This window comes from Micromys minutus (assembly GCF_963924665.1).
Source record: "Micromys minutus genome assembly, chromosome: X".
Classification (NCBI taxonomy): domain Eukaryota; kingdom Metazoa; phylum Chordata; class Mammalia; order Rodentia; family Muridae; genus Micromys; species Micromys minutus.
Window position 1 is genome coordinate 95,800,816 of NC_137970.1, and position 26,814 is coordinate 95,827,629.

The 26,814-nt window shown below is 41.4% G+C and overlaps 1 protein-coding gene across 3 annotated transcripts in view; it reads right to left on the minus strand.

Moving 5' to 3' along the window:
* TENM1 (teneurin transmembrane protein 1) overlaps positions 1-26,814 on the minus strand; it is a gene marked incomplete at both ends in the record, with an annotated part of 585,996 nt that overhangs the window by 16,065 nt on the left and 543,117 nt on the right. For all 3 annotated transcript variants that reach the window (XM_080911093.1, XM_080911094.1, XM_080911092.1), the window contains 4 exons: positions 6,184-6,419; positions 7,512-7,684; positions 19,890-20,400; positions 21,420-21,786. In XM_080911093.1, the coding sequence (XP_080767219.1) occupies positions 6,184-6,419; positions 7,512-7,684; positions 19,890-20,400; positions 21,420-21,786 (1,287 nt within the window). The remainder of the gene's footprint in view (positions 1-6,183; positions 6,420-7,511; positions 7,685-19,889; positions 20,401-21,419; positions 21,787-26,814) is intronic.

A 26,814-nucleotide genomic window follows, 5' to 3' on the forward strand; every position in this document is an offset into this window, starting at 1 on the left:
TACTTAGTTTCTCAGTAAAGGAAGATGTAGGTTGCTGCATGGGTCCTCTGGTTTCCAAACTATACTAAGGAGAGGGACTTGACTTTTGTTTACAGTTGAGTCAGAGAGAAAGGAAGAGAGGAAAATGCATTCTGGTGAGTTTCTGGGTATGTGGACGGCTGGAGGCGGGGCCTCCAGAGGCAGCTGTCCTCTGTGTGTACATTCTGCCTTTTCTCAAGACTTTCTGTTTGAATTAGCTAATAGAAAACTTCAACCCTTCATATTTAACTGATCCAGATAGTAGGTTAATGCTGTATTAGATTGATATATGGACAATGGGAGATGTTTAATAGCTGTGCTTCACAGAAAAGGAAAATTTCTGTTTTAACTGACACACAGACACACACAGTGACACACATGGACACAAATACACAAGGGCACACACACAAGGACACACACACACAAGGATACACACACAAGGACTCACACACACAAGGACACACACAGGTACATACATGGACACACTTACACAAGGACACACACACAAGGACACATATGCACACACATACACAAGGACACACACAAGGACACACACACACAAGGACACACACACACAAGGACACACATGCACACACATACACAAAGACACACACAAGAACACACACAAGGATACATACACAAGGACACACACACTTAAACACACACACACACACACACACACACACACACACACACCCCAGAGCTTCAGTCCTGGCAGTTGATTTTCTTTCCTCTGTAGGGAGAGAATGCTGTCAAGGAGACTATCTAGCATTTCAGGTCATAATACAACCTAATTACGTGTTAAATTTTGCTGAAGACAGAAGGTGAATAAGAGACAGGCCAATCAGCATCAAAGTTTGAAAGTTATATCGCATTGCATTTTTATGAAGTCAAGGAATGGGCAGAAGGTTCACAGCTGACTTTAAAGTGGCCTATGCTAGTCTACTCTCACTAGTTTTAAGGTAATTAGTATTGGACTTTTAAAGATCAATCAGTACATTAATTCAACAGATTTTATATTTTCCTGATATCTCCAGTTTAACAATTAAAAGGTACTCAGGGCTGCTTTTATTCCACAATTGCTTGTAAACGAAGTGGCATGTTCCGAGTTAGTATTTGCCTGGGATAGCCATTTACAATTCCATTCGTCTGTTTTCCAATTTTGTTCTCAAGATACTTTTTTTACATTGACATTCTACAAAATCTTAGTGCTAGAAGAGATATTAAGAGATGCTCAGATTTATTGAGCCAGAATTCTTGGGTTCAAATCCTGAAATTTCTAAAATGGGAACTACTAACCCCCCCCCCCCCACCCGATGAGATGTTATGAATGGCGAATAAGTTAACATATGGTGATATACTTAGTAAGGCCCCCTCAAATGTGATTGTTGTTATGGCTTATGGTAATATTAGCACCCCTAATAGAGACTGCACAGTGCATATGCCTCATTTATAGGTGGAAAATTGCAAAATCACTGCATGTGATTTCTTTTTCCTAATCTTATTTTTCTCATCTGAACTCGATCATACCATTTAACCTGGACTTTTTTTTTTAAACTCTCTATTAACTTGTCTTCATAAGTACTTTTCTGTTGATTACTTTATCTGGGTAGTCTTGTAATACATATTTTTAAAAATGATAGCGATTTATTAATGCTTATGCATAATTTAAGTCACCTGTAAAATAATATTTTCATCCTAATTTATTTTAGTAAGACTATTTCACGACCAAGAAACAGTAGTTTTTATGAAGACTCCAAGAAAACCCTCATTCCAAAATACAACACCATCTATCAGTCTTGGTGCCTGAAATTTCCTATTTCCAGATTACTTCTTGGAGTTGGGGGCATAAACACCGACGATTACAGATACGTATTTAAAGTGGATTAATATACCTCTAAATAGCTTCCTACATAACTTTTCACAAAAAGAATGTTTCCACCAAACCTGGTAAGAAGGAAGTCAGAATGGAGAGGAGCAAGAACTCCACTTCCACAGCCGATGGCTCTGTGTCAGGCCATTTCTGAACATAGAAGTGAATTCTACTACACTTTTGGCCTACTCTCCAATTCTCTGTGATTTCTCAGCTCCAGGCCCTATGTTTTAGCAAGACTTTTTGTTCTGTTGAGATTTCAGATCACACGTGAATGAAAAGATCATTTGCACATAAAAAATCATATTGTGGAGGCTAGAAGATAATAAATTGCTGGACAGGCAAGAGGACAAGAGTTCTGTCCTAGTACCCATGGAAGAAAAGCCAGGCACAGTAGTGCGTGCGCACTTACAATTTGAAGGCTAGGCAGATTGGAGACAAGAAGCTCCCTTCTGCTGGTGTCTAGCAAGCCTAGGCAAATTGATGAGCACTGGGTCTCAGTAAGAGACTGCATCTCAGAACACCAAGGTAGATGACTTCTGAGAATAACACCAGAGAATAACCACATCTGTCTACACACACACACACACACACACACACACACACACACAAAACAAAACACACCTGTGTCCTTTTCAATCATCTTTAAATATTGCCTGTGAGGGTATTTGTATTTGCTTCTTTTTGATTGGTAGTATATTAACATTCAATTTGATTATTTGAGTTTGATCTTAAATGTTTTTCAATTACTATTTTCTTTAAAGAAGAGAGCAGGCTGTAGTTCCAGGAGTTTGCTGCTCACTCTCGGAAATCTTATGAAGGACTCTGGGATCCAATACTAGGATACGTCTCATTATGCCGTGCTTATCCACAGACACAGCAAGGTGCAACATGGTTGTAGTTTCTAAAGCAGTTTGTTTTGGGTGAACATTCAATTCTTTGACAATTTCCTCTCTTGTCATCCATACTCTAGTTCCTCTATTTTCCAGGGAAACATATTTGTGGGGACAGATTGATACAGCAGATGAAAAGGTACACGGATTGGATGCAGAAGTATTTTACTTGTGATTCAGACACATTTACACAGGGAAAATCTATTTTTAAAAAGATAAATGAAATTTCAGGATATTAATGGGATTTATTTCATTGAATGGTGCCCATGAAGGATGGCAGATCCAACACATCCCTGGCCTTCGTGGGCTGCACATGATATTGTGCTTCCCAACAATTTTCTTCCCTCACATTGACTTGGTGTGAGTGGGAAAGAAATCCCCAGTGATCACCAGAGAGAATTCATTCTTGTTTCCATTTTTTTTTTAAAAAAAGAAAAAGACATGTTTCTTCAGACTTTCCATCTAGGAAGTCTGAGGCAATGACACGTAGATTTTGGAACATGGGCTGTCCGTCGTCTTACCAAATGACCCTTTAAATGAAGCTGCTCTTTTGTGCTTGGACTGTTAGCATTTTATGACCTGTTGCCCAAGCACATTTACAAACCACAAGGGCTTCTATATCTCTGCTATCTTGTATCCTGACTATGTTCTGGAGCAGCAGCTTCAGCAGGAGAAACAAATGATTCAGTCATGGCCTCTTGGAACTGGAGAACATCAGGGGCCCCTGTTCTTCACATTCGTAAGTAATTTATACTTACAAATGGGTCGCTGTATATTCCACCAGAAAAAGAGAGCATGCTCATCATCTGTTTACTTGAATACCTTCCAGAGGTGAAGGGATAGCATCTTCGAACTAAGAATATCAATGGGCAAAGAGTTAATTGCTTTTTCCAACTTAACCTACGCCTGTCTTTTGGGAACCCTTTCATCCCACAAGGTTATTTTGTTCCATGCCTGGCATGGGGAAACCAAGGCAGCAATGTACCAAATCCTGTGAATGGGCAGGGCAGGTAAGGATGAATCAGTTAAACAGTCTCTCTTCTCCTTTTATCTCCTTCACGCTTTCTCTGCCTGGAGGCCAGCCAGTTGTCCTGAAGCGCCCACACTGGCCAGCACATTAGAGTCGATTACTTGTCTCTTTTTGTCAGCATTGAAATGAGGAGTCAGGCTCTGCCAAGGTGCCTGTGCTGAGTGGGGGCAATGATTTATAGATTAATTATTTTAAGGAACAAGGCAGCAGAGCATGCTGCAGTGGAAACAGTGCCATACCAGGGGAATACCTGCATCTCAGCTCCGGCGCTGAGCTGTAATAGCTGTTTGACTTTGGGCAAATCAGTTGACCTCTCTGAGCCTTGGTGTCTTTCTCTGTAAATTGGGAATAAGGACAATTGATGTCTGTGGTGATCAAATAAAATTCTGCCAGTGAAAGCATCGTGTTAACCCCAAGGCACTAAATCTATGTAAAAGACTCTTAGTAGATTTCTTGGGACCTGCACAGTCACAGCACCTAGCCAATAAGGGACCCAATCCTTCATTTCCAAGACCTCAGGGAGTACAGTTGAAGTTATGTAGAGAAAAAAAAAAAGGCCTGGAGTTTGTTACAATGTGGGTCAACTTATAATTAGCACTTACTAAACCCATTAGTTTCCAATACTAAACTGTTCCTCGGTATCTTATGGCTACTTGGTCTTCAAAAGCAAGAAAACCTTGGCATATGAGGTACGAATTATGGTTGACAATTTCTATTATCTGAATCTGAAGGGGAGAATACAGAATGGGCCATCCTAGAACATTCTAGGGTCACATAGTGGTAGAGACTGGGTTACCCTAAAACATGAAAAAGATCCCCAAGGATATACTATCTGGTTAGTTCATAATATTGTAATAAGTCTATAAGCTGGGGGGAAAACTAAAAGATCAACTTTTTTTCTGCTATCAGTCATTACGATGATAAGCCATTTGTAGAGAAGTCTTTCTTTTCCATAACACTACATTTTCACCTCACAGGAATGCCTTTATTCCTCATCCTTAGGTTACTGCAGGAAACCATCAGTTTGAGCACTGCCTCAGATACAGAAAGGGACATGGCCTCAAAGACCAAACATAAATACAAACCACTGTAACACAACGGCATTTTAAAGCAAGTAATAAAACTGGGTATCAGGGTCTGATCATTTGGCTTTCCCATTCAAATTTCTATGCAGTAACTGCATTTGTTGAAGAACCCAGGCATAAGCGTTGACTTTCATGCACATCTAGAGCGTTGCGAGTTTGACTGGATTCACTTCTTAATTCAGGGGCCTATCTGGCAAATGTTCTATTACAGACCAATCAATAGAACTGAAACATACACCCTGACATGTTTAACTGCACAAGTACCATAGCTGTTATTAAAAAACACCCAGCTACTAAAAGCTGCTTTTATGTACTGTCTATAGAGCTGCTTAAAAAGTAAGCACACTTGCAGATTAACTTTTCTGCATCAAGACCTCTCACGGGTTGGTTTGACTGCTTCCTTTTGCAGCCGAATGCAAGGCTTGGTTGGTAGTTGAACGTCTACAGCACTCAATTCCCCATAGTGCTTTTAAAGTGAGTGAAAAGGGTACAAGCATTTTCTGCGCCCAGCGCGTGATGCGGATGTTCCGAGGCCCGGCCTCAATAATGAATACTTCCTGCAGACGGGCAGCTGTTCTGATGCTAGTCAAATTGCCAACACATTGGGTAATGTTCAAGGAAGGACAGCTAGGGTGCTATGGTGCTTGCAAGCCTCCTACACCACAGGGCAGTGCTTCTGACAGAGAGCTCTGCTTAACTGTAGGGGAACTGTGTTTGGTAAAGACTTGAGGCCTGTCAAAAGCTTTCAGTCCCCTCAGCTGAGCTCGCCTGAGCACTCGGTTTCAGTCTCCCATCCCGTCCTCTGCTTCCATGGCTCTATGGTGTATATAGGGCAATGGGATCACTCAAGGATTTTGCCCTCCCATGTTGCCTTTGTTTAAATGGTGCCTTATATCTTACACCCTTCCTGTCCACACAAAAGTGGGAACCTGGGTCAACTTGGGCAATCTAATAAGCATCTCCAAGGCAGGCTGCGGTGAGTACTGAAGGGCTCCTTGACTAAACATATTTCTCCAGCCCTAGACTTTCTTGGAGCCTGAAATTGCTATGATTAGAGCACTTTAGCTGGCTAATGACAAAGAAAGCCCCTATTAGAATGCGCATTTAAGGATACTGAACCATTATCAGCCATTAGCACGCGCTCTTGAATTAGTATATCATATAAGCTAGTCAGTCACCTGGAAAAGCTTTGGAGAAGTGAGACTTCAGTTTAGGGAGGCTCTTGACTTTCCAAGGGAACCCATGAACTTTTGTCCTTTGTTAGAAAGGAAAGGCCTTACTCACCCTCAGTCTTCTCTCAAAGGCTGAAACGTTGCCTTTGTTTTGCTCCTTTCTCTGCCTCCACTCAATGAGGTTTGCATTGTGCTCTCCGGGCAATGAAATGTTGCATTTGCCCAGAGTGGGGTTGACAGCCCCTGCCAGGATGTGGGGCTCCGAGCTGAGGCTGATCTCCATCCCACTGGCAAAGGTGACACGCAGTGAACCGTCTGGACTCACCCGATAGGTACTCTGAGTATTTTCTGTAGACAGATGAGCAAAGGAGAGGGGAGAGGGGAGAAGAAAAAGGAGGAGGACAGGAAGAGGAGGAGGATAAGGGGGAGGAGGAGGAGGAAGAGGGAAAGTTCAGCTCCAGGAGACACATTTAAGAGAGGCTGAGCAGATGGGGCATCGGGGTCTAACTGCACCCTGGGCTAAACCCCCACTCTGACCTAAATTCTTTACAGATTTGGTTAGGTCTTGCTATTTTCACAGCTAGGGTAGATCTTGTGAACAGGATAAAACACTGCTGTCTCACAAGGCGGGCTGGTCTCTCTGCCTGCCTCTCTGTCTGTCCCTCTGTCTGTCTGTCTCTGTCTCTCACTGTCTCTCTGTCTCTCTCTTTCTCTCTCTGGTTATTGGTCTCTTTTAAAAGGTTCCCCCAGAGATTCCCTCTCTGACTTCTTAGTTTGATATGCTGGGAGCTAGAATGAAAAGGGTATGAAGCTCAACTCAGCATCCTGCCAACTGCGGATGGTCGGCACCATGGCCACTGCAGGTGGCATCATAGCCACTGGAAAGTTGGTTTTACTCATTTTGGGGTGAGTTGCCCCACAGCTTAACAACAGAGCAAGTTCTAATGCCTAGACAGTAAAAATTATTTCTTTGTCCACTTCCTTTATAGCTTCTAACACATTCCTTTGAGATTGTATTTTTTTCTTCAATTCTTTCTCCCCTCCTCTCTTTGTGTTTTTAATTCTCTCACAGCACGTGTGCATTCCCTCCTTTGTCCTCTGTATTCATCCGTGTCAGATATGATCTAGAATGCTAAGCTCAGATGGGGCACAGACTCTATTATTGTCCTCCAACATAGGAAACCCTAAAAGAGCTTTACAAATGGCTGGGCGCGGGAAATGACTTGATGGGAGATCAGACTTGGCAGGAGTTAACCTCATTACTCCCACAGAAATTGGGGCCCAAAGTGGATATGTGAGAAGTCTGAATTTGTCTGCGTTCCCACTGGAAAGTGGAAGAGAGAACTCATCCTCTTAATCAGAGGGGAATTCAATTCCTGAATAGAGAGCCTACGTTTGACCAGAGACCTTAAAGCAGATGGAGTTCTGAAGATCATTTACCTTGCTTTAAAATGTAGATGGTACTGGTTGCTGTCAAGTTGGTTGACATAAGGACATTTTCACGGTTGGAAGTGTCTAGTGCCACTTTTGTCAACTTCTCCAGGTCGCTGTGGAAGCTGCTGACCTCTCCAGTAGGAAAAGTTGCATTGGTCAGATGTCCCTCGGCGTCATACCTGAGGAACATAACAATCATCAACTCCAAAGCCTCTTGGCAGTGACGACGGGCCTTTGCAAGACAAAAATCAGTCAGAAGCTAATATTGTTTTACTTTGAGGGATAACCAATATTATTAACCTTGTTCAATAAGAAGAAAAAGGTCAGAGAGATGATTAATCAAAAGAAGGTAGTTTTTGAAGCTTCTGAATTCCTGATGACTTCCTTGAGCTGTGATGTTTTACAGAAAAAAAAAAAAATCTGGTCATGAATCACCAGGATGGAAACCTGATTTATGAATCATGTCCTGCTGTGTGCAATGTTCCAGGGAGGCCTCTGCAATTTGGGTCGATCCCACTACCGGCGATGACTTATGCAAACCAGCAGAGGGTGCTGTTGTCAAAGGAAAAGGAGCCATGAAAGGGGCCTTCAAAGCCCAAGCAGGCCAATAAACCGAGTTTGCATCACGATGGAAAAGTTATCTTTTACTGCTGTTTACGTTGCCAAATTTTGAAATGAATGAATCATTCTTCCAACAAAATGAACAAGCACAGAGGATAATGGAAACATGTTCATAAAAACAGTCTGGAGGTCCTTGGTCTTGGTATCATTTAAATTCTTTTCATCTTTCTGGAGTATAGTGTATGTTTTGTAATTTGCCTATATGATGAAGACACCCAAAAAATAATAATTACCTGGGATAATAGGCAATAACCCATGTCTGGAAATATAGTCTAATGGGTTTACTTTTTAAAAACAAATCAAAAGTATTGGCAATCTCACTGTCCTCCAAATGGAAACTGCCTCCCTAAAGGCTTTTGATGTGAAGCTGGTCTTTTATTGCCAATGGAACCATGAAAAATAAACAGTTCATTAAAAGTAAAGACACGCACTTGGAAACCCATTAGTGTTTCCTTTTTCAAGTTGCAAATTGCAAAATATTTGAGCACTTTTTATTTGCTTTTAAAATGTTAAACAATTATATTCTTTTTTGTTAACCCGAAGTGAACAGGACCCAGCAAAGACACAGTCCTGAGTCTGGCTCTGTCCCACTCTCCTTTCCGGGAAACGGGAGGAGTGCTAGTCCATCAGGTTTTAAGGACCTTGGCTCTGAGTAGTTGCTGAAAATTTCAAATCTAGACCAGCTTTCGGCTAGGCTGTGTTTGAGAAGAGGGAGCTGCACTTGAGAATATACACAATCCTGTTACAATTTCCTATGTATATGTTATGTCTATAGTCACACATAGATTATCAGTTAAAACAGTTGTGTTTATGTGTGTGCACAGAGAATCAAATCGGTCATTTGCCATCACAGACACTCCAACTGTTCTGTTGCTCCATTGGGCTTTGTTTTTTTTTTATATGGGCTCCACTCACAATGCTTGGTGTGGTGTTACTGTGCGGAGAAGGACTCATTGTCGACCCTGCTATTTGTGCCCGTGGTTTATGGCAAAATCCTCCCTTTGCCCAGCCTGTTTGCTCACAGCTTGCTCTGGGGCTCTGCACCTGTAAGCAGCAAGCCTCCGTTCAGAAGGCAGCATAGACTGGCTGTGTATTAGTGTTTGTGTTAGTGTTAGGGGTACGGGTATGGGGAGGCATAGGTACAGCTACAGGCACAACCCCAGCCTTTGTCTGCCGGGTGGTCCTTCCAGAGGATGAAAAGAATGTCCATCTTTTGTAAACAAAAGTGATCAGCCTGCTGCTCCCTAGAGGGAAAGTTTCCAGTTTGCAGAGAGAGAGGGCAGCTGTGGCCAGCTTTCCTCAGTAGACAGGGTTCCAGTCTAGCAGCTTGGGTTATGCACTCCTTCCTTCCTGATCCCCATTCAGCCGGGGCAGCTCTGCCTCATTCTTCTCCCTTTCCTGGGTTCTAAGGATTCAAAATCTTAACCAGTGCCATCTTCTTCATTCCTGCACGACACTGGCCCTGAGATATTGTAGGTAAAAGTGTCAACCGACTTTCCATTTGGGGACAACTACTTTTCCCCCTTCCCAGTCCTATAGACCGGTGTTATATTTTATTGGGATTGAGAGCAAGAGCTCTATATCGAAGCTATGTTCCAGGCCTCTCCTTGAGTTTGAACAACACTCCATAGGAAAGAATTCAGTGGTTGTGTCCCTTTGCAAAAGAAAGGCAAGATCAGATGCAATTGAGAGCCATCTACATACTTAAATGCAAGAGCCCAGAGTTCTGATAAGCCGCAGTAAAGGCTTGCACACAAATTTGGTTTGCTAACCAATCTAGTTAATACCTGTTACACGAAGCCGTATACATTTTGCCCGAGATGCATTTCCTGCTTATTCTCAACATCACAAGCATAGTCTTACACATTCTGTTCCTGCCACTGCCTCCCAAGTCTACAGAAGTGCTTTGGGAAAGGGAAGCTAGTTCTGGATAAGATTCGAGTTACTCAGATAGATTTAGGTGGAAGGCTGCTGCTTGGTACTTTTCTCATGAAGGAGACAATCGTTTAGGGGATAATATAACCTTTCTCACAGGCTTGGGTAGTCTCTGAATGACTAGAAAGTCGCCTCGCCTCATTTCCTCTCTGTGGCTGGGTAGGCATTGTTATTACAAACTGTATGTACCTTGATCATAGAACTCCAGCCCTCAAAACCCTTCAGCAGCCACATTCCACTTGTCCCAGTCACAAACAGTTCCATTTGGTAGTGTTTGTAGTGTGGTGTCTCTCATGTGCTCAATCATTTATATGGCTCTGGATCAAAAGCAGAAGAGGCCCACCTCTCTTCCATGGGATCATTACCAATGAAGAGCTACAGGCAGATGTAAACATCAGTGGGTAATTCCCTTAAGTTTGGAAAGATTGCTCAAAGTGGACAAGAAAGAAAGAGAGCCTTTGATTTCTCAGGGCTTGCTTGAGTCCACTCCCCCCCCCCCCCCGCCCTGAACTCCCATCACTGGGGAAATGCATCTTTCCAGGCTGAATGTCAAAGAAACAAGTTTAATCAAAATTCTCTCATGTAGTGTTGCTCCCTTTGGAGCTTGCGCTCTTTGGTGCAGCGAGTACAAGCCAATACGCTTCAACTGATCCCCTCAGGCCACAGCATGGGAATGCCCCCTCTTTTCTCCAGAACAGAGAGCTCATTTAACCAGGCACAAAAAAAAATTGTTAGTGGAAATGTGCCATTAGGCAATGAGTATTACCTTCCTAGCCATTAGAAGTGGGTTTGGTAAGAGTCATATTGTTCACTCCTAGATGGATCTTGCAGTCTTCTTATAGGGAAGGAAAACAGGAGTATTGAATACCTATCCTTTAGTTCCGCACCATGATAGACTGTGGGTATAGTATGTGTATGTGTGCGTATTTACGCTCACATGTATGCGCTCTGGTAGAGCATGTAAAGAAAATTCATCTTTTAAAAATTAATGAATTAATTAGCTGATTAATTAAAATTGATGTGTATGGCTGGTTTCCCAGCATGTATGTCTGTGCATCAACTGTGTCATCGACTAGTGTCAATGGAAGCCAGAGGATGGTACCCCTGGAACTGTAGTGATCGGCAGTTTTAAGCCTATAGTTGCTGGAAATTGAACCTGGTTCCTCTAGAAGAGCAGCCAGTGCTCTTAACCGCTGAGCCATCTCTTCAGCTCCTAGAATTCATTATCCTTGAGGGGGATATACTTTTGTTGGGGGAAGTTATATTTATACATTATTAAAAATATATTTGGTCTAATCTTTTCTCATGAAGGATAGTGTGATCTTTCCCCCGAGGAGCATTTAAGCCAGTTCTGAACTGCACTGAACAGAATCTGGGAGTGCCCCTACCTTTGCTTATTAGGAAATACTCACATTAATAAATGTGTGATTCATTATTTATATTTTTAAAAGGAAGGACAAAGAAGTCAGACCTCTATACTCCCTCAGGTCAAAACTGACCAATCTAATAAGCATTCTTTAGGAAATAGTGGATCCCACCTTTCTCACCAGCAATAGTATTTTGCTTTTTATTATGCACTTTCAAGTCCACAATGCCCTTGTGTTCTCATTTGACTTTCATCCAGCTAATAGAACCATGTGTTATAGGTTCTGGGGATACAGAGTCTCCTGAAGCTCACAGTCTCTAATAGGGCAGATGAGACCTGCACAAAAAAAAATCCTTCTAGTCCCAAGGATATTGCTAGTGCACATGTAAAGGAAGAACTGTAGAAGCCCAATAAAGGCAGAACTCAGTTTCTGCTGCACTGGGCATGAGAGAGGGAGGAAGATCACTAGGTGGTAGTTTTTCAATCCTGGAAGGTGTTCCAAGACTGGGGAAGGAAAGAAGACATTTCAAAGAAAGCTGGAGCAGGAAGACCAGCACAGACTTATGTGGGATATCCTTTGGGAACATGCTGTTTGAGAACAAGTTTCCTTTAGGAAGGAAGTGGGAGAGAATGCTGGAGAAGTCAGCACAGTGGGGGTTGGCATACCAGGCTCTCAGGGTAAATACAAAGTTATGTAAGGGCAAAGAAGGTAATGTAGAGGCATGGAAAGACTTTTTCGAGGGTATTGTGGGGAACGGTGTGACCAGATCAGTGTTTTGATGACATAGAATTGCATATGGGGACACTGGGAGTAATAGAGATTTTAAGGTTACTACAGTCTCAGCTCCTGTCAGGGAAGATGATGAATGCCTGTTTTTATCAAATGCATTGTGATCACATGTCCTTGGAACGTGCTTTCCTCACTGAACTGTGAGCCTACATCTTTTGGCTGTTCAGTCATCTTTGCATTCTCAGAGTGTGGCAAAGAGTAGATTCTCAGTACATCTACTCACTTGGTAGATGAGTGGTAACTGGACATTGCCAGGGAAAATAGAAAGGAGCCTTCAATATGAGCAACAGTGGGTTAGGAAGCAGACAGAATCATCTTCAGTGATGTTGGGAGAGTTGCCGTTTAGTTTTTGTCAGCATGACCTAGCTGGAGTTATGTGGGAGGAGGAGTCACAACTGAGAAAATTCTTCCATCAGTTTTTGGAGCTGCCCAGTTCTGTGGGCAAGCGTGTGATGCTTTGTTTTGATTGATGATTGATGTGGGAGGCTCCAGTTTATGGTGGATGGTGCCATCCCTGGGTGCTATAAGAAATCAAGCTGAATAAAGCATGGGAGCAGGCCAGTAAGCATCCTGGGCTCTGCTTCAGCTTCTGCCTCCAGGTCCCTGCTTTTGAGTTCCTGCCCTGACTTCCCTCAGTGATGGATAGAACCTTCATGGTAAGTGTAAAGCCTTTCCAGCTTAAGTTTCTTTGATTCCGTGTTTCAGCTCAGCAACAGAAAGCAAAGTAGGACAAGAGGACCAACTTGGTTTATATAGAAGTTCCGTGCAAATGCAGTGAAACTTCTTTGACGCCTCTGAAACTTTCTCTGCCTCCATGGGCTCTGAATCTTTATTTTGATTCTCTATAGCATCACTGCAAATTCTGTTTTCTTCATTATTGAGTTATGGCAAGATGTGGAACAAAGAGAAGTATTTGAACAAAAATGTTGAGTCTATCTTTAGATACCTGAAGGAACAGTCCATATTTTTATATTCTTGTTTACATGTGTAGTGGCTTTATTTTTGTTTTTGATAGAGTCTTATGTAGCCAAGGCTGGATCAGAAATATTAGGTACTTGAGATGGTGGTTTTACAGAGTTAAGGACAGAATGCCTGGCCCTATATAGCTTATGTAAGCACGACACCCATTGAATTACATCCTTAGTCCTATTTTTACTAAATTGTAGTCATTTACTCGCCTGGAGGCAAAGGCTGCACCTTATAGCACCTTAGTTTCTTTTTTATCCCGTGACTGTAGAAGAGACTAGAAACTTGCATATATTTGGCTTATGAGCCTTAGCAGTGAATGGATGAGCCATCTCTCCAGCCCCATTTCAAGTGTTTGAAGGGATGACTATTGAGTGAAACTTTCTGCATGAAGATATGGCTTATGTGCCTTTTGCCATTACAATTTTATCTGGGAGAAAGGGGGATTCTCTGTTAGCCACCCTTGACAAGACTCGGCCTTTAAAAAACACTCTAGAAAGTATTGAGAAACACTATGAAAGCTTTTCTCACTTGTCACTAAGTGGCTTTTTGTGTGGAAAGAAACGAACTAACAGAGTCTAGAAATGGAGAATGCAGAGGACCCAGAGATCAATAACACATGGAAATGCAGAAGTCTTCCTCCCAAGTGCAAGGACTTCCTATAAAGGACAGGAGGGACTGAGGAACTGTTAACTCTGCTCAGCCTGACAGCAGACACAACCGATTCTCTTGCCTCAGCCTGGGGCTTTTTCTATTTAATGTAGCAGAAGCATTTTTTTTTTTTTTACCAGGAAAATACCATAAAAATAAGAGAAAGCCTCATGGTTACTGTTTCAGTTCCAAGGGTGAAGAGGATTTGCTCATTATGGAAGGAGCAAGGATTTCCCCTTGGATCTCCACTATGATAGGGTCAATTACAATTAGGGGTCCATTAGTATGTCAGGACAGAATGCATTTCTTTGTTCTAGTATTATTCTTATCTTGACAGTCACCTCCTTGTTAGCTATTTCTCCGTGGACAGCTTCTCATCCGTGCCCCACCCTGCACTCTGACACTTAGGATGCTTGTGGGCCGTGTGCTAATACTTGGGGTGTGTAATTTTGATCTTGGTCCAAATCAAACAATTATGAAAACCAAAGATCTATTTAAACACTATCCCGCCGCACAATAAAAAGCCCCTATATTCCTGCTGCACAAGAGACTGTTTTAAGTTCTGTTTGCATTACCCACTGTTCAGGGTCGACTGTGTCAGTTTTTCTTTCAATAGCTGCAGATAATCAAAAGCTAAACAGATTACTCTCATGGGTCTTTCTTTCTACACAGCAGGTCTCCATCTTGACAAACTTTGCTACGCTCTCATCTCATCTCACAACGGAATTCTGTTTTTAACTTGGAAAACAATTTGTCCCCTTTAACCGAAGAAAGAAGCCATGCTGTCACTTTACAGAAATACTTGAGGTTTTAGAAGAGCCTTTCAGTTTCTATCATCCTTAGCCTTCCTCTGACCCTGATTGAGATAGTAGCTCCAATTCTGTGTTCTCAAACTTCAGATGGACAAGGAGAGTTTTGTGGGAATATTGAGAACTGGATATAAGCGATATAAAGGATATCAGGGAAACAAACCACACGCAGAAGATAGGCTATTTATGCATATTATCATGCATTCTTACATGACCAGGAGAGACAGGATAGGGGCTGTGGTTTACTGGGGCCTGCTGTTCAGCCGGAGAACAAATAGCTCCAAAAGGAAGAGGAATCTGCTCTGAACACATGTTATTTGTTTTGACCATTTTAGCATGCTTCTTGCTGGAGTTAGGAGGTAGAAGAAAGAATAGCCTTTCTTTTTTACCCAATGATGTTCTCATATTCACTTCCTGCTCTAGCTCTCCACATTCTGTATCATCATTCTTGTAGGCTCTAAATGTTCACTCTTTTATGGAACTCATTGTGGTAGTTGTAGAACAGAAAGAATAATTCTAACTCTAGATCTAGCCAAAAAGCAATCTCTGTGGGCAAGTTACCTCCTTATTCTGGGACTCTCTCACTTATATGATGACATCTAACCATTCTTTGTGGCCATAAAATTCCAAGTATACTCCCTTGTGGATGCTTGTGCTTCTTATCCCTTAGAGTCTCACTATTGGTTATGATTGCAGGATGAGTCCTGGTGACAAGTCTCAGGGATACTGCTTACCACATTGTCTCTGCTTCAAGGTGCCAGCAGAAGAAAGCTGCTATTACAAACTGATCTTTCAGACACCCTCTTCTCTACTGGGCATCATAAGTTTTTATCTCTATACTGCACCTTTTCCATTAGCAAGCAAACATACCACTAAAATCTTCTATAAATTCAAGGGTAACCTAGTCTACATAGCAAGTTTTGGGGCAGCCAAGGCTACATAGTGAGACCCTGCACCAAACCAAAACCAAAATCAAACAAATAACGAACAACAAAAATCCCTTCTCTTGTCTTTATTTCTCTCCCCTACCCCACACCAGCTCTATTTTTTCTACTTTTTATAGCAAAGCTGCTCAAAGTAATTTTTTATCTACTATGTCCAGTCTCTCTCCTCTTATTTTCTTTTTTATTATTATTGAGAGATACTTTACATACCATAAAATTTAGTGTTTTAAAGGGTACAAGCTACTAATGTTTCAGTACATTGGTTATGTTATATAACCATCCCCACCACTTCCAGAGCATTTCTGTCATTTCCTAAACAAACCTTATTCATTATGCCTGTCCACATCTCCACTTTATTTCTTTCATTAGCTCTTGGCAACTACTATTTTATATCTATATGCATTTCCTTTTTTATACACTTTCTGTAAACGTAACCATATGATACTTTTCCTCTTGTGTATAGCTTCTTTCACTCAATTCTTGTGAGGTGGATTCATGTTTTAGCATGGATCAAAACTTGATTTCCACTTTTGAGTTAATATTACCCCATGATATTGATAGATTGCATTATGCATGTCTATTTGCCACTTGGTAGACACTTTCTGGTGATTATGAACAGTGTTGCCATGAACATTTGTGCAACCATTGAGTCTTTCATTGACCTGTTCTATTCAGGCTTGAGTCCTCTACCGTGTTGTAGAATCTTCCTCCTTTTGGGTAAATAACGATCTTCACAGACAATGGTTGATTCTTAGGACGAACTTATTTATTACTATCTGATACACTGTCATTTATTTTCTGAGGATGCTAAACATTGTCTTTAGGGTCTTGTATATGTGAAGCAGGTCACCTCCCATTGAGCTCTAGACTCAGCCCCCTCTACTTTATATAGGGATGGTTTATGAATGCGTCCCCCAATTTTTTAAGTAAAAATATATTATAAGCTGGGCTTATTTTAACTTTTCCCCAAATTTTATGCATATAAATTTTTTTTATTCTGTATGTATGTCTGTGTACTTCTTGCAGGCCTAATATGGAAGAGGGCATGAGACACCTGGGGACTGGAGTTACAGATGGTTGTGAGCTGCCATGCAGTGCTGGGAATTAAGCCCAGGCTCTTTGAAAGAGCAGCCAGTGAATTTAACTATTGAGCCATCTGTCCAATGGCAAAAGATAGGGTCTTTAGGAGATGATCAGGTCATAAGGGTTCCGCCCCCCCACAATGAGATCTGTGAGTTGTAGGGAAATAGCCTACCTCCTTTCCCCCCTACTTCTGCCATATGAAGACACAGAGCAAGAGGTGCCATCAAGCAAGGAGAGAGTACCTCATACTACACATATCTATTCTGCTGGCACCTTAATCTTAGACTTTCTAGCCCCTGCCAAAATGTCTTAGTGGGTAAAAGTATTTGCTGGCCAGCCCTTGTGGCCTGAATTTGAGCCCAGAACCCATATCAAGGTGGAAAGAAGGTACCAACTCCATAGAGTTGTCCTGACACCCATCATATGTGCACACCCTCCCCAGACTGAATTCCTATTGTTTATACATAACCTGGTCTAAGACAGTCTCTTTAAGAGTGTAAACGGGCTGGACTAAACCAAATGGCTTTCAGGACATGCTGCATCTCCAGTTCATTGGCCCTCTTTACTCAGTCTTGTTTGACATTTTTTCTTAAGCTAAAATCTATCATTGCGCTGCTATCTTTTCTTACTATACTCACTTTCTGGCAATCTCATCTGTCTCATGAATTTAAATCAATTCTATCCTTCGGTGGATTCCAAATGAGGACTCCTAGCTTCTTTTCAAATCCAGACTCATCTATTTAAAAGTTTAACTAATTGTCACAAATTGAATTTCTAGTCTCTTACCTTATAATATGTCTTGTATAATATTTTTAAGGGTAGAAATTCTACATTGTGTTGTTTAGGCCACAGATTTTGAAGTTTGTCTTTTACTAATGTTTCCCACAAATCTTACATCTACTTTGACAGTAAGTATTGATCATTCATTCTTCTATCTATCTGTCTATCTCTTTATCTATCTATCTATCTATCTATCTATCTATCTATCTATCTATCTATCTATCTATCCATCCATCCATCCATCCATCCATCCATCCATCCATCCATCCATCCATCTATCTATCTATCTTTGTGTGCCCTGGCAGAAAGTAGGAGGTCAGGGAACAATCTGTCGGAATCAGCTCATTACTTCTACCATATGGGTTCTTGGAATCAAGCTCAAATGATCAGACTTGGAGGCAAGCATTTTTACCTACTGAGACATCTTACTAGCCCCATATTACTAATACATTTTATACCATATATGTATGTATGCATATATTCTTTATATAACATCCTTATTTGAAATACCATATAACTTACTGCCCTCCAGTAAAATATAAGGTTCATGAATAAATGGAACTTTATTTTTTTTTTATTAATGGTTACATCTCTACACATAATAGGTATATCTAGCCTGTGGCCTACAGGTTTCATACACTTCAGGATAGTTATGAGTAAAGGTCAATACAAATTCATTAACTGACTTATGGGATTTTTGTGACTTTTTTGTAAGCAGACTTCATAGATTTTGTCTTTGAACTTAGTAGATGATATCAATCTGTCTCAGTGTCAAAGGTTAGACCTGCCTGAAATATTTTGTAGTACTTAACAAATCCTCAAAAATATTAGTCAAAGAAATGAAAAGGCACCAGGTTATCTTGTTGATTTGAAAACTAATTAACATAATCATTTGTTTTGGCAGGATTGAATTTAACAGTCAGGTTTCAAAAAAGTGGTTTTCTTTTTCTTGTCTAATTTTAACTGCTTTGTGATCTGGGGTGAGACTCATTTTCAATGACATCAAAAGTTTCTCATTAGAAATTAATTTTCCTAAAGGAAGAGTGTTTTGAAGTATGGCTTCTTGATTTTGGCTATTGGTATTGGAATTCTGGACAGCTGCGAGAATCAGGACCAATCAATTATATTTGTGGCTTAGTTACTTATCTAGAATATGGGGATGCTAAGAGCCTCTATCCCATGTTGTGACAAAGAGAACCAAAATAAATAATGTATAACAATTACACAGCACAATAACTAGCAGGAATTAAATCCTTAGAAAACAGAAGCTTTTGTTACTCTTATTAAGACATAAGAGAACTTAAAAAAAATGAGGAAGTCCTGCAACAGAAACTACTGAATACATTTCTCCAAGTGAAAGTGGAATAGCTTTTCAGGTCTTTTTGTATAAATGGCATTTCTTTGGGAAATGCTCCAAAATTTGAAGGACAATTGCTTTATTCTTTTCTTTAGAAAGCTTTTGTGCTCTGGACATATTCTCTGTAACCACACAAGAGGAGTCACACCTTGAACTCCTCACACTTAGTATCTCCACTTCTTCATGTTTAAAGCCTTCAGCTTGACTGTCATCCCAGGTTCTGAGTTCTGACTCTAGGGATTATCCTGAGTTCTGACGCTAGGGTATACTGCTAGAAATTTGGCAGTTTTCTTTGTGGGGCAATGTTTCCATGGGGCTGATCAGTCTGGCTTGCTGAGTGAGTTGACTTGGCAACAAGGTAAAGACAATGGTCTCTATTTTCATGCTATGGAACTACCTAGTAGCTTTATGTCAGCCATACTTCCTATTAGTTCCCAGTCAAATGCAGTTACCACAGAACTAGCCTGTAATTGCCACTGCATGCTAGCTGCCACTGGTGCAGGGACACTGAGGAAGCCTCAGCTTGTGCAGAGTTGATCAAGGGCTCAGAGCTGCTGGTCAGCATTCCCTCCAGAGATTTTTTACATTCTCCTTTCAGGGTCCACTTCTTCCATACTTACTTCACCCTTATCTCTCACAACAATGAATACTGAATTGGGCTGGGCACAGCCTTATTTATTCATCCATCGAACCCCACCGGGATCAGTAAATACCTGTTAAATCACACTGCTTCTTTACTGCTTCAGCAGTATCCTTTCCTTTGGTTATTTAGATGCAATTTTACCTTGTCTTCCCAGGGATGCTGTAAATTTCTTGAGTGCATGGACTTCTACCTCATTCCTGTCCCCCGCTGTGCCACACTATACTTTAAGCATTATGCTCTACAAACTGCTTAGGCAAAATGGAGCCCACCCTAGGAGCTGAGTAAAATTTTCTCCTTGACTACTTACTTTCTATTTTTTAACTGTGATTGTTAGGAGAAAATAGCATGCAACAAGCCATCAATTACTAAACCATGTTCTTACTGTAACTCTACTTCAAATAAAAACCTAACAAAGGCTGAGTTGGAAATTAGAACTTACTCATAAACAGTTGTCCATCCATTTTCATTACTTTTTGTTGCCAGAAGTCCCGTGTTTCCTGGGTAGGTCATCAAGGCCAGATTGTAGCCCTGGGCTGACACTCTTTTCAGGACTCCATTGCTACTAATGGTAAGCCAGTAGACTTGACCGCCAGGTACCACAAGCCACAGGGGCATCCCGCCTGCATCCCGGCGAATATGCACTGAATTGCCATTGCTGCTAGTGATTGCACCCAAATCACCTTCAGCATTGTAGGTGAAATTATAGACATAGTCCCTTGTTATCAAGTTCATAGTATGTAGGTGAGTTCCATTGACAGTGAACTGGTAGAGTTCTTGGTCAGCAGGAGAGGCGATCTCATAAAGGTTCATATCATTCAGGTGGGCTTGATTCTTGCTGATGGTGCGAATTCGAACATTGCCAAGGTCTGCTACATAGAGGGTACCATCGGGTGACACTGCTAAAGAAGAAGGGGCTTTCATTTTTGCATCTTTGGCATAGCCACCATCACCTATGGAGAAAGAGACCTTGATATGAATAATTGGCCTCAGAGAAACTTGAGGGGCATAGCCTAGATATAAAGCAATACGCATTTAAAATCATTTAAAAAAATACAACCAGGAAACCACCATTCTTTGCATGATCCCCATCTGATTATTTTGAAACCCATTATTCAAAAGATCATAATTCTTGAGTCAGTACCACTAAAGATGAACAGTCAGATGTAATTATCTCAGTTACACCAATTTTGTGAATTCCTAAATCCCGCTGTTCAGAACCTATTGTATTGCATGATAGCAGCAAACAATGCCAGCCACACAGAAGTTGCCTGCAATTCCATGAGTCCTATTGCTGCTACTGCTGCTTGTGGCATCTCTTTTCTGATCTTCCAGTTCGATTGTGCTCAGAGGTCATTTCCTCTGTTCATTTGCATTGTCCCAATGTCAAAATATACTGTCTATAGGGGTACCCATGGCTCCACATATCACGATGTTAAGGAGTATCGTAAACGAAAGATATAAATTGTGGAATTTAAATTGTCTTATGCATTCTCAAAAGCAATCTACTTGGGGTCCCTTCTAATGTCTAATAGAATGTGCTTTTAATGTGGAAAGCAGTCACTTAAGGTACATGTATTTTTCCATAATAAAATCAGTAAATGTTTTTATACCTATTTTCCTTTATCTAATGCAAAAGTAATGGTATGCTCTTAAATCTGTATGATGTGAACTTTTTTAGAATCTGAAAAGTTATTACATCTGTTTATTCCAAGAACAGCAAAGTGACACGATGGAGAAACACACTTAGCTCCATGTAACAAGTAAGGCAGATGAATTGTGAACAGGTTTTATGGCTTTTCTGGGTCAGTAAGTCAGCTGTCAGAGTTGACTCTCAGATACATTGCTTTCTCCACTAGCCCTCACAATAGTTTATATAAGTTCCTTTTGTTTTCCTTTAGGCTTTTCTGATGCCAGTTTTTGCTTTTGAAAAGAGAGAGGGGGAGCCGCTGAATTGCTAAAAAGGTCATACCTGAAAAACAGTCACAGTTGGGATCAATTTTACAGTCGCAGTCAGTGGGAGCACCAGCGATGATGGAGATCTCCCCATTGGTGGTCACTTGCTGAATGCGGTTCACTTTCCTCTCGTCTGTTTCAGCGATGAAGAGCAGCCCGCTGTGGGAGACACTGATGGCCCTAGCTGACTCCAGAGTGGAGTGAATTGCTACTTTGCTGACCAAGAAATGATCGATGCCGGGCACCTGGCAATGAATGGGACGCCCTGCAATGATCCGTACACGCCTGTTCTCAGAAATTTGGAGCACAATGTTGTTATCCAGGACATACAGTGAATTGTCCATGGGATTGACTGCAAGGTCTGTTGGCCACTCTAATCGTACCTACAGAAAGAACAGAGCACACATCATTACGTCACCACATCTTCCCAGAGATATTTTTACCTTAAAAGTAATAAACAGCTTATTACTGATTACAGGAACATTGATGCTGTCTGGCAATGAAGGATGGCTAGGTAATCACACAGCCTGGTAAGCATATTTATCATCTCTGCTATTCCCAATACAGTAGAAATTGTTTTCTACAGTCTTAGAAGTATCTTCTAGAGTAGTGGTTTTCACAGTATGGCCTCTGGACCAACTACCATAGCATCACTTGGGAAATGATTATAAACTCAAATTTTGAGGCCCCATCCTAGTATCATAGTCCCTAAGAATGGGGATCCAACCATCTGTGTTTTTACAGATCTTCTAGATGTTTCTGAAGGTTGTTGCTATAGGGCTGCTAGATCACCACACCCTCCCCCCAACACAATCTGTTAATGTCTTATACATTATTAGAAAAAGCAAAGTCTTAAAGATTTGGGGACAAAAGAGAGTGCTGGGGAAACCAGATTTTACTCAATCAATAGACTTTTTGGACAGAGCCTGCCATTAGCATGTGCCTAATATCCATCTTGTATATTATGAAGGGTTAGTTCTCTAGCTATTGATTCAGAGTCCTCGACTGGCACATATTCTCACTTAGCTGGATCTTGTTTACTCCTTTAGTCTTCTACCTTGGCAAAGAAACAGGTTGGTTTGTTATTTCCCTGAATGTTTTCTTTGTGAACATTCTTTGGATTAAGCTTTGTGCTAGCTAGCTAGGCTTTAGGGATTAAAACAAATGCTTCTGTGACACAAACCTATGCCTTCAAATAACTTTTTGGTCTGACAGAGCCCTTGGAAACACTATTAGCAATTACTCTCCATGTCGTGAAACAGAAGCAAAAGAAATGGTATGAAAACCCTCCACATATACATGGAGTCAGGATATTAACAGAAGAGACGGTATGCAAGCTAAGGATGAAGTGTCTATTAGGAGAAGAGGGGTATGTGTCTAAGGACAATTTGGGTAGAGCAAATGGCATGGGCAAAAACCTAAACACCAGAGCATGACTCATCTTGGGTACAATAAATATTTCAGTAAAGTTACTGTGGTTTCAGTGGAAACAACTAGTGATGTCAACCAGGAGGTGGAGAGTGACTAGATGCTACAGAGTCAATCTTGTCCTTAAAATTAATGTACTGTGGTCCTGACCTTCAATGTGACTATGTTTGAAGATAAGGCATTTAAAGAGTACATTTTGACAGTTGTGATTGTACGGCTGGATCCCTAATCTAAATCGTAATCGTGAACATAGCAAGAAGATGGCCTTCTGAATGTCAAAGAGATTGCTCAGGCAAAACGAATACCCAAGTCCTGGATTTCCAGTGTCCAAAGATATGAGAAAATAATTTTTTTGTTATTGAAGACAACTAATCTTTGATACTTTGTTATAACATCTCTGGCAAACAAATATACCGGCTGATGGAAGGAAGCACTCGGTTATTTTTGTCCTTGTGACTGGGGGGAACCCCTGATGGGCTTTAAGTGGGAGTGTGGCATAGTCATATTTGGGTATAAAATGGATCTTTTTGGCTGCTGTTGTGACGTGTAGGATGCAGAGGTGAGATTAGGTTCCCAGAGGAGGCTTCTGCAGTAGGTTAGGTAAAGAATTTTTATACATAAACTAGGATGGTAGTGTGGGACATTGAGAACACAGGAATTTGAGATACGTTAGAGAGGAACAAAACGATGTCTGTTTATGCATGTGTGTGTATGTGTGCTCTGCCCAAGTGCTGTGCTAGATGCTAGGAATACACAAACTAAACATGAGTCTACTGTAGTTACTTTCTGCTTTCTGACCGTTGAGTTGGCTCAGTGCCTGCCCTGACATTTCCAGGCAGAACAGTGACTACCGAGGTCTGGGCACTTCTCAGAGCACAGTGCTCCGTGCTGCACTCCCCACATCAGCGGTTCTTACTTCCATTTCACTCCTTTCAGGCTAGACAAAGGCAGAAAGAAGTGTCCTATTTAGGACTAAAATAGTGACAGTAATGTAACTATTCTTTTTAGCTTTGAGTGAAAGCCGGAGGGAGTCTTTGTTTTTCTCATGGAATCAGAACGTTTGGGAAGCAGATGTGGGCTCTCATTGCTTTTTGTAGCCCTTGACTTCCTCAACTGAATGGGGCCTTATGGATAGAGATTAACAAAGTGGAAAAAGGCCCCATCTGATATTGGAGATGAGAACTTTTTTCTTCACTTGTGCCCGATATGGGTGGGTAATTGGAGCTGTGAGGAGAACAAAGGTTGCCTTTGGCTTCTCCTTATAATACCGCCCAGAGACACTTACCCCCGACATCTGAGTGTCTCTCATTGTGTCTCCACAAGTGTGTGTGCCCTCTACCTCCACCTCTCCAAATGCTGACCTTCTATGCTCAGTACCATATGCCTCTGGGCAGCTAGATATTTGAGTGCTAATGGGGTATAAAGCTCTGCTTGTATTGTGCATGTTCTACAGAGTCTTTCGGATGGAGGCCATTGGATAAACATTAAACACCAGCTCCCAGAACAGTTTGTGGTGATGTGTTCTTCAGCATGGCTGTCTGAGGCCTTTGCATGTCAGTGTGCTGCTGGAGACAGTGAGAGCCTGCTGCCAGTGCAGGAGCAGCAGCAGAGGGTTGAGTCTTCCTTTACCCTGTGCCCCCCACCTCAGACCTCTATAGACACTGTCAAACGTGCACAGAAGCTGTCTATGTGCTCTGGTCCTATGGAACACGGTCCCGCAGGAAATAAGTCAGGGCAGGCTGAGGAAGAGGAAATGAATTTATTTCAGCACAACACTCCTCTTTTGATGGAGTCTGAAGCTGGTGACCCAGAAAAACAAAGCTGGCTGAAATGACATTCTAATTATCCCCACTCTGGGAGCCAAAGCCAGGCCAGAGGCCGAGGAATGGCGCACACCTGGCAGAAGCTAGGGAAGGAATGTATTTTAGACACTGTTCTCAGCTATCAAGTCTGCCTGAGAGAGAGGCTGGTGGTGAGAAAACACGCTGTGAAATCCTCCAACTCTCTCAAGCTGATTTAAGCCGAGCCTATTGGTGTCATGTTTATTAGATTTAATATCGCCTCAAAAAGACATCAGCCATTGTGTCTGTTTGTTTTCTTTCCCATCAAATGAGCTACCCCTCTGGCAGTTTCCTGTGACTAAAGTGGCCTTTGTGCTTTTGAGACGCTTTCTATGCCAACTACACAGAATCCCTTTAATTCCCATTTGATTCAGCAGAGCAGCTTGTCCACGAGATGCACTCAGATGAAAGCTGTGTGCCTACTTAGTAGTCAAGGGGCCAGTGCTTTAGAGGATGGACCTGCTCCCTGCTTTTAGGTTGTCAGTTCCTTTATGTTGTTCTCATGTTGAATCCATCCCTTTTCAGGTAAGTCATCAAGGCACGAGTGCTGTACACCCACATGATAGAAACACAGCATTTTCTATTGAGGCATTTTTTGCTTAACCACCCTTCAACATATGGCGTGATGTTTTTGAGCTGATTTTGGCTGCGTTAGCACCTATTAGTCGTGGAGAGATCCACGAACGCTATACTATGGAGATTCTAAGGCTAACTTGCAGAAGCTGCTCCCATATTTGTACAACCGTTTTTCTTTCTTCTTCTTCTTCTTCTTCTTCGTAAATGGAAGAAGTATGTGGTGGTAGAACTGAGGATTTTCTCTTGGAGTCTGGGAAGAAAGAGAGCGAAGTGCAGCAGCGAAGGATCTTGTAAACTCTGCTTACTGATCCAGCCCCCAGGCAAACCTTTAGGTCTGATCTGTGGTGCTTGCCCCACCTTGTAAAAATATACTGATTTGTTCAAACTGTCAAAATGCGTTTAAGCTAAACTAGCATTAAAGGTCACTGGCATAGCCTCCAGCTGGTGGAATGTGACCATCCCTCAACGACCTTCCTTGAGAAATAACCCTGAGCAGAAAGGAGCTATGGGTTGGGATGTCAGCACTGCATAGCACTGTCTTCCTCTGCTAATTGAAAACTTGCCTTGAAGGAGTTGACTCTCGGGTCAACCAGTCCCATGGTTGGCTTAAAGTTCTAGCTAATTTTGACCTCAGTATCGCCGTAGAGGACAGCAGAATCCTATGGCAGGGGTTGGGGGGGGGGGGACCTGTGTGTAAAAGCACATTCTAAATATGAGCCTTTTGATTATACAAAGTTCAAGATGCCTCCAGTTACAGAACTAGCTGCACAATGAAGAGCTAAAGCATCATCTATATCCTTGGCTTCCCTCCAACAGTTTGACTCAGAGTTCCTGCCCTTAATTTCTTGTAAAAGTAGGAAAACTAGGTTATCTTTCATGTAGCTCTGATCTTCTCATCTCTAGCAAGGAAAATAGGTTAATGACTGTGTATAGGCATGTATATATACATGTGAATTTATCTTCACATAGATTAAATGTTATGTGGTGATACATGCTGCTCATCCTAGTGTCTGGCACATGCTGTGTGCGAGGTGGTTTCATGGTCATGAGTGTTTCTAGCTAGAGAAAACAAGTCCAGACAAGGCAGTTGCCTTTCAACACTTCCATGAATGTCAGTTTTCTGTATTAGATTTTTTCCCCTGAATTTTATTTCACCCCTGTGCCGACTATACTGGACTTGAATTAATACTTTTCTTTAAATTGACCTATTTTTTTTTAAAATATGAGTATGTGCTGCCCATTTTTGAGGTGGTCTTCATTTCTAGTATAGCACTTATAAAATTGGAGAGACACTAATCTGGGTTATTAATCGGAGTACTATTTATTGACTCCTTCATAGGTATCAAGTATTTTCTATGGATTAGTATTTTATATACTTCAGAAAACCATCATCTGAGAACAATGATTTCTTTTTTTTCAGATTTTAAAATACTTGTAATTGTTTTCTTATGACTGAATGTTCATATTGCCATCTCAAGAGAAGAACAATTTCTAATCCAAATTTCCCATACTGCTGCCCTTCATTAGTTCTTAGTTAAGCGAAGTAAGGCAGATATAAAAACATGT